The sequence below is a fragment of the Notolepis coatsorum genome (assembly GCF_963971535.1).
Source record: "Notolepis coatsorum genome assembly, chromosome: 3".
Taxonomy (NCBI): Eukaryota; Metazoa; Chordata; class Actinopteri; order Aulopiformes; family Paralepididae; genus Notolepis; species Notolepis coatsorum.
The window spans coordinates 36,656,540-36,665,454 of NC_140167.1; the positions used below are offsets into that span (position 1 = coordinate 36,656,540).

The 8,915-nt window shown below is 45.5% G+C and overlaps 1 protein-coding gene across 1 annotated transcript; it reads left to right on the forward strand.

Annotated features, from left to right (window-relative positions):
• On the forward strand, window positions 1–8,564 carry entpd5a (ectonucleoside triphosphate diphosphohydrolase 5a). The gene is made up of 13 exons (XM_084310752.1): window positions 1–685; window positions 1,162–1,241; window positions 1,630–1,773; window positions 2,251–2,326; window positions 2,856–2,891; window positions 3,650–3,738; window positions 3,834–3,913; window positions 4,076–4,137; window positions 4,277–4,378; window positions 5,069–5,212; window positions 5,321–5,377; window positions 6,595–6,710; window positions 6,940–8,564. The coding sequence occupies exons 1-13, from the start codon at window positions 175–177 to the stop codon at window positions 7,021–7,023; spliced, it is 1,581 nt and encodes a 526-aa protein (XP_084166878.1). The 5' UTR covers window positions 1–174; the 3' UTR covers window positions 7,024–8,564.
• The last annotated feature ends 351 nt before the right edge of the window (window positions 8,565–8,915 follow it).

An 8,915-nucleotide genomic window follows, 5' to 3' on the forward strand; every position in this document is an offset into this window, starting at 1 on the left:
CTCCTCAAGCTGCCTCTCGTTATCTCAGCCAGCAGCTGCAACTGTACTCTCTGCAGCTCCACTGAACAGGACTCTTGTGTTCAAGTCACACTTTTACACAAACAGCCACCAAGGGTTTTGCTTTTCTTTTTTTCTTTTTTTCTACAAGGCACAGAAGTCTCTCCTGTGAAAACGATGGCTGTGCAGATGTTGCTCCTGACTGTGTCCATGTGGCTTCTGGCTGGGGACTTCTTAGCGGAGGCGACCTACTACCGGCACCACCGTCTCGTGGCCCACCACCGCTACCGTGAGCACTCCGCCAATGCAGAAAACCTTCTGCCTGAGGCGTCCCACCCGGCTCCCGACGCCTCCCAGCCCGCTATTCATGCGTACCATGAGGTCTATCATCCGGCTCCTGAACCTCTCCACCCCATGCCTGAACCTCTCCACCCCATGCCTGAACCTCTTCACCCCATGCCTGAACCTCTTCACCCCATGCCCGAAGCTCTCCACCCCATGCCCGAAGCTCTCCACCCCATGCCTGAAGCCTACCAGCCTGCATCCGAGCCTCACCATCTACCTGAGGTGTTTCACGCGGTCCCCGAAGCTGTACGCTTCCTGAGCCGTGTCTTCTACGGCATCATGTTTGACGCGGGCAGCACGGGCACCAGGATCCACATCTACCGGTTTATCCAGAAAGACGCAGGTGAATAATAATAATAATAATTACTTGCATTTATATATCGCTTTTCTAGACACTCAAAGCACTTTACAATGTAGGGTGGATATTGAGCGCTTCTCCCTCTCAGCCAATAGGGCTTCACATGCTACCGTTTCCCACAATGTCTGTTTGCTGTTCGCTCATTCACTCTGTGGTGTATAAGGCAAACATGTGCCTGCAGGGTGGGGAGAGAGCGCAGGCAACGCTGGGTCTAAGAGGAGCCGAGGAGGAGATTTAATGTGTCTGTCTGACTCAATTCTGAAGTTAATACACTGCCGAGGCAGACTTGTAATGAAAAGTGAAATTGGATTTAGTCCATGAGTTGCAGGTTAAGTTCATGAGTTGCAAATAAGGACATAAATACATAATGTTCACATGGCAAATGTATGACTTCACACAAATTCACATAAAAATATGCATTTTTTCATGACCAAATGCATTCTCCCACACTTCTCTTGCAGTTGAGCTGCCAGTCCTGGACAATGAATTGTACCATGCAGTGAAGCCCGGTCTGTCTGCTTATAAAGATAACCCTGAAGAGGTGAGTGTGACCGTTATTGCATAACTTGTTATTAAAGACTAACAATTAGGGTGTTATCCACAGCCTACAAACCACTGAGATTTTCACAGGACTTATTCTGTGTGGTGTAGAGACTATGTAATTACAAGAATTCCTTTTGCTGACTTTACCACTATGGCGAAAATATGTTCTTTCGTCTTTCCCACTGAATTTCATGTTGAGATGATGTGAAGAGCAGCTGTTTTCAAAACCCTTTAATCCCTGCGTTTGGAGTTGAATATGCTTATCTCATGCATTCCTCCATGCGTCCATTCATGCATTCTATTGTTCATTCCATCTCTTTCTGGCAGCTGCCATGGCGCGGCCACAATTACCGGTTTGTGACCGATTGCCTTCCTCTGTTCTCTAGGGCGGCAACACCGTCAGACAGCTGCTGAAGATCGCCAAGAAGACGGTCCCGGAGGAGCAGTGGAAGCAGACGCCGGTGGTCCTGAAAGCCACAGCGGGTCTCCGCCTGCTGCCCCGGGACAAGGCAGAGGCTCTGCTGGATGAGGTAAGGCACATTGCCTCTCTACCCTGCCCTCAGACAGCTTGGCACGGGACACTATAGCCGTCCCCGCCGAGGACCAGGATGTGAAACCGCTAAGTACTTACAAGTGTCCTTGGAAAAAAAGAAATAGAGGGCAAGTCTACTCAATTGGTGGCTATCGTAGCGCAGGAGGAAGAGACAAAAAACAGCTGTTGTGGGGTTGTCTGGAGTAGCCAAATATGACATTTGAATTATTAAGTCTGGGCTACTGTTCCAACCATGCTTGTGGTCGAGAGATCTGCCACTCAGACACATCAGTTACAGTAGGTCTGCTGGAGTGAAAATATACTTTAGGATATCCTAACACCCACGGTACGCTGTATTGCCTAGGTTAGGGCTACAGTCTCTAATGCATAGTTGAAGTCACTTTAATTTAACATCCCAACGTGTGACGTTTCCAGCTCACTCGATCATAACGTAAAATGTAAACTTTTTTTCCAGGTGCGGGAGGTATTTGAAGAGTCCCCTTTCTTTGTCCCAAACAACAGTGTATCCATCATGAACGGAACAAATGAAGGTATGTTATCTTTGAGGTCCTTCAAGTCATTTTCTGTTAGTAAGCAATTCTGTTAGAACTGAGGTTTTATCTGATCAGGCCTCACAGTATCAAGATGCATCTATCTACCAGTACCTCATTTAAAGTATATATATATTTTTTTTTAAACAAGGTCTGTTGCTACCTCACTGAGACAATGAAATATCGTAGTCTGACTTGTCTCTTCACGCCCAATAATTTAAGTGATCCTCCACATCACTCATTAAGACACCCTCACTAAGTCACGTATCATCCTACAGCGTGCCATTCATTATCCACACTTTACAAGTGCAATGACTTGACATCAGAGACAATAGCAATTACCTGGGCCAGTCTACTGTCGCTAATGTAATAGAGTAAATACAAGTAATCTCCAATACCCTCTGGCCCTTTCTCTATGCTTCAACATGAGTGCGAATGGCAGGATCAGTTTGTGTTTTGTTTGTAACCAATGGTTACCAGCTCCCATGAATAACGCAGAACTTTCTTTCTCCCATATGCTGTGTTGCAGGAGTGCTGGCCTGGGTCACAGTGAACTTCCTCACAGGTGAGGCATGGCTTGTGTTTTTCTGTGGTGGTGTTAATGGTCAGGGGGCTCATTTCCGAGGTCACCACTGTACACAGTGGCAAGGCAGTGAAAGACTCCAGTCTGATGCTCTAAACCTGAGTCACTGGTCGCCATCCGTCATTAAAAAGCTATAATGCTGTCATTAAAATACTATTAACATGGGTGTGAAATGTAGGAGGGTTAGACCAGCCCATGTAATTACTACAGATAAGGCTGCATCCTCAATGACCCTACTTAGGCTCCACACAACAGGGTCCAACTAAGTAATCGGCGCAAACGAAGGAATTCTAAAAACAACCAAGTTTAATAAGTAATTTGTCCCCACGGCGATTAGACTGTTAAATGAGAGGGAAGGTATTAAACATGGGATTTGATGGCTTATTCGCCCGGGCTATGTGAAATGAAAAACCCTTACTCGACTCGACGCATCGCTTGTGTGGCACAACGGACTCTGTTAACATAATATTTCATGTATATTTCTTTTTAAAACCCCATCCTGAGTCTTTCACAAAGAATGTCCTTCAGTGGCCACAGACGAGATCCGCATATTTGCAGGAATACCTATAAGCACGTCTTGTCTTACCGACTCTGGTGGTTGGAAAATGAGCGAATTCCATATAAAGTGACCAGTTAAAATGTCATGCCCTGTTTACCGTGATGATGATGGATAGGATCCTCTCTTGGAAGTGGGCTATTTTCAGTGTCATGCGTTTAACCCCTGTGTTGTTTGGCCACAGGTCACTTGTATTCCAACACAAAGAAGACGGTGGGGATACTGGATTTGGGCGGAGGATCAACGCAGATCACTTTCCTTCCCAAGTCAAAGGTGAGCGAAGCGTGTTTTTCTTTTTAATGAATAAATATATTTCATTATACCGCATTTCTAATGGAACTGGATATTGAACACCTTTTGTTCCACAGAAAACTGTTCTCACTGCTCCCCACAGTTACATTGCCAACTTCAACATGTTCAACCACACATATCAACTCTACACACACAGGTAAGACACAGCAAAGAGCTCATGTGTGTCAGATGTCGCATCTACACACTATGTGACGTATTGTTTTTTTTTTTACCTCTTTTTTGGCATCGATTTTAACTTTTTACAATAAACAAGAGACCGCTTTCAGTGTTGCCATTAAGGTCTTTTATTCCTTCACAGCTACCTTGGAAATGGACTGTATGCAGCCCGACTGGCAACTCTTGGCGCCCTTGGAGCCGATGGTAAAGCATACAGTAGCTCTTGTCAACTCTCTTTGCATTGTTGTCATTCTTTTCTGACAAACACCATGATTCATTTGTACATTTGCACAACGGAGAAAAGTGCAATAAACATGTCTCGATTTCACTCTCTCTCTCTCAGGTCTCGACTGGAAAGTCTTCACTAGTTCCTGCCTACCAAAGAAGTTCAGAGAGGATGTGACCTTTGGAGGAATCACCTATCAAGTTAGCGGAATTCCAGACGGTAAGATTGAAGTAGCTTGAGGTTTTTGAAACATCTTCCTGGTCCCTGGGACCCAGCAATCCCGGCATTCCTCCAGATGCCGGGACAGCAGTATAATATAATACGGCACATCGTCTCACATGAGAACATTTTCCCACTGGAGTCCCTGGAACCTCGGCGCCAAATGCATGTCTTGTCATCCTCTCACTCTTAGCATTCCCTCTTCAACAATTATACTGCAGGCAACCTTGTATTTAAATGAAATGAAAACTGTCAGTTTAAGTCCACAAATAAGACAGCTACTCCCATACCACAGTCAAGTAGCCAAAAGATACTGGGTTAGTCCCCGAGCTGTTATTTTTCTGTGTAACAAGCGGCTTGATCTTGACCGCTCACAATTATGTGGTAAAAATAGACAGCCCGACGGGGCACTGCCAAGTGCCGCTCTTGTCGGCACATGGTTTTCTCTCCTGCTTGGCTGAGCCGACAAGTCCCATGGGGCCCGCGTGAAATTGGCCCTTTTTGGGGCTTCCCTTCTCTAGCCCTCCAGCGTCGACCCCCATCTGACCTCAGGCCGAGGGTTCAGGCTCAGGCTCTCCCCCCACGCATTCCACCGCAGCCTCTACGCGCCCCTTTCACCCAAGCCGCTGCCCGTGTTCCGATGCGGATCATTTAACATTATTTTGGCTATGTCCTCTTCTCTCTCTCCAGGCTACGCCGGCTACAAGCTGTGTTACCATGAGGTGATGAAGGTCGTCAAAGGCATCGTGCACCAGCCATTCGAGGTGAAGGGCAGCAGCGTCTTCTACGCTTTCTCCTACTACTTCGACAGAGCCGTGGAGACCGGCCTCATCGGTGAGCGAACAGCGGCGCCAGGAATCGCCTTCCGTTATTCATCGCCGCTTAAGTCAATAGCCATCTCTTGCAGAGGTGTTAACGTGCTCGCGTTCTTTTCTCTCCCAGATGCCAGTCGAGGAGGTATGGTTGAAGTCCGGGACTTCAAAAAGAGAGCCAAAGAAGGTGAGCCGCCAAATGTTGTTTTTCTCCTGCTTTCCTTGGCTCGGCACTCCCCGGTCGTGTTGATTCAGAGCACGTCGTACAAACAAGGAATCTTGCTGTTTATTTACATTTTTTAGAACCCCACAATCTCACCGGCTTCACATAATGTCAGCCTATCTAACCGCTAATCTTCCTGCAAAACACACACTGCTCTACACTAAACCTTGTTTAGGCCCGAAGATTTTGGCACAATTGTGCCATCTCGGCACAAGTCATCCTCGCACATAAGTAGAATATCGCAAAACAAAAATACAGTGGGAGGCTTAAAAATCAGCTGGAGTGTGTGGCACTCGTGCAAAATGTCCATGTAGTGTAAAATTGACAGCCTACACAGGAATGAGGTGGTGTATTATGCAAGCCTGTTTGTATTACGAGAACACACTCTCACGTGGTCTCGAGGAACAACTCTGGCACAGGCTGGTCTGGCAGCTGAGCTGAAGATGCGTCTGTCTGGCCCCATAGTACAGGCACCTGACAGCCACACACCACCCCGGGGGCTGATTGTGTACAAGACTGCTTGGCACCGCCGCCACCCACACTCACACTTGTGCTGACCCTCAGCTCTTCACCTCACACCTCCCTGCTTATTCTGCATAACAAAACAGAGAGAGGGCATCCAGGGCTCCACCTTAATGCTCGTCAGGGAGAAGTAAAGTTAATGCTGCCACTACTTAGCCCAGACAATTCAAATGAGACAGGGTTGATATGATCCAATTCTCTTGCAAATGATTAACCATAATGTAATGTAGAAATGCAACACACCTGTATTTGAACCTGGGTCTCCTGATAACAGCAAAGCAACATTTGTTTTAAGGGAGCCTGATAAGTCGTCTTCAACAGCCCGCTGACAAATTTTTAGACAGATGACATTGCAAAATCAATTGATGCAGCATCGGACAAGCGATTTACACGTTTGGAAAAGTAAACACTTATTTTTACTGGTGCAAAGGACAAATGCCAGAAAATACTTCATGTCAAGCCCAGTCATCCTTCAACCATTTAGCACACGGGTTAGAAAACACGATTTACGGTGGAACGTGGTTCTGTGACGCACTCTAACAAGGTGCCTCAGTGTGCCCCGCTCACCTCAAATACCCTCTTTGCTTTCTCCATCAAACCCGTTAACGTTGCTCATGCCCACATGTCTTGACGCCTGGTGGTACTTGTTCCGTTTGCAGTGTGCAACAAGATGGCCAAGTACCGTCCCATCAGCCCATTCCTCTGCATGGATATGACCTACATCACTTGCCTGCTAAAGGAGGGCTTTGGCTTCAAGGACAACACTGTACTGCAGGTGAGGCAGCCTGGGACCAGGGGCAGCTACCTGGGGAGACTGGCTAGACACATTTAATGCTTCAGATGAGAATATCCGACTACTACGTACTCTGTAATGCTAGGAGATATTGATACCACAATGTGAGTTACCAGAAACCTCACCGGAGTAGTGTTAGTTACCTTGTTAATTATGAAGGTAGTGGATTAATAGTCTGACGGAGATATTGTGTGTGCTTCTCTGCGTCTAGCTGGCCAAGAAGGTGAACAACGTGGAGACAAGCTGGGCACTGGGGGCTACGTTCGACCACTTCCGGAACCTCAACATCCACTAAGGGCAGGTAGCCGTCACCGCTATGACTGCAGCAGGCACTGTGGAGGACCACCTGTCGCTGTGGGGCTTCCCTTCCGCTCCTCGACCAGCCCCCTTCTAGAGACACACCCAGTACCGCTACACTCCTACAGCCCCAACCCCCACCTCCCTACCCCTCCCTCCACCACAGCACCCTACAAGAACTGTTGACAAAGAAATCACTATATTTTTATAAGGCCAGCTATTTCTACTGTATGTTTAGCCCAGAATTAGTGAGTTGACTTTATTTTTGTAAAGCAAAGCGTTTACATCTTTTATGGGTCGTCTAATCTGAAATGCTGTTCACCTGCCTACCTACCTTCAAGTGTGTAGAGGGTAACGTTAGCTTCTAGAAGCAATGCAACTAGTCATGGTATCTACTATCTAGGGAACTTTGGTGCTTACTGTGGTCCTGGTGTGCACTGTAAAGCACAGTGGAATATTTGCAAGACGTGGGTTGCGCGGAACGCGACCTTTAGTTGCACTCTCGGCGCTTGCGACTCGTTCTTTTTTATTTTTACGTAGTACAACTTTCAACGGAATGGGGGGGGGGAGGGGTGATTTGTCCTTACGAGATGATACGAGCAGACATGGAGTAGTTGGAAGTAGACAAAAAAAAATAGCTTTTCCTTCATACTTTGCACATAACACTTTAATTGCAGATATTGTAGCTATGACATGATCTGTTGCTTTGATTGAAAGATGTATATATATATATATATTCATCATCAAGGAGCGTTGGTTTTGCCACGACTCAGGGGTTCTCAGAAAGCACAGAGGGGAGATGACGGGGTCTCGCAGAGTATTCGTTGAATTTGATAAATGAATACTATTGTATGTATGAAGTTAATGCCTGTGTTTGAAAGTTCTGTCGTGTATATTTGTGTCGTCTATGTTGGCCTATCGAGCGTGGCTAAATTGCAGGGCCCCTGCGTCTGAACTATAACTATAGTCTGTAGGCGCTATGGAGGAACCTATGATCAAGCTTAGCTGGTGTATCCCTCAACATCGTTTACGGACATAAAAATGTAAAAAGAAAGAAAAAAGGAGAAAATTATAATAATGATAATAAATTGGAAACGTAGTGATTTTGTGGGAAGAAAAATATTGTAATCCAAGATTTCCAGACACAAATAATGATAAATACTGTATGTAATTTTATTTCTTGTGAACTGTATAAATATTTATATAACTGAAAGAACATCTGATTACAGTATTTTAATCAGTTTTGTGTTCAATATAAATTCAACATTTCTGTGTAACTGTTCTCCAAGACATGCCTTTTCTGTCTGTTCAGTATTCAATATGTACAATAACTACTGCTGTATATAATACCATAATGAAAAACTTGTATTAATGACAAACTGCTTCGACATAGCAAACAAAAACTAATGCTGCAGCTGCACAACTGTTTACGAATGCCTCTATGTTCATCAGTTGAATCACCCGATGACTGATATTTGTAAATTCCATATTTTATGAAAACTTTGTAAATGAAATACATGTATGTTTTAATAAAACATGTGAAAGATGCGCTTTGTGCAAACTTATTGTTGTGTATCAGAACAAAATGCGGAAGGCCCGGTGGGAGGCCTTTCTGCGTGGAGTTTGCATGTTCTCCACGTGTTTGCTTGGGTTTCCTCCCACGCCATAAAGACATGCAAGCTAGGGACATGCTGGAGTTGGTCCCCGGGATGCTGGACTGTGGCCCGCGGCTCCTAACTGGTTGGGATGGGTTAAATGTAGAGGATGAATTTTGGGTATATTTATAATGTGCTTGATAAATATATGTGCTATTCTTCTATTCTAAAGGGTGCCTACACAGTCATTTTGGCTACACTACAACACTGGGTCTTCATTTATAAAAATTTATTT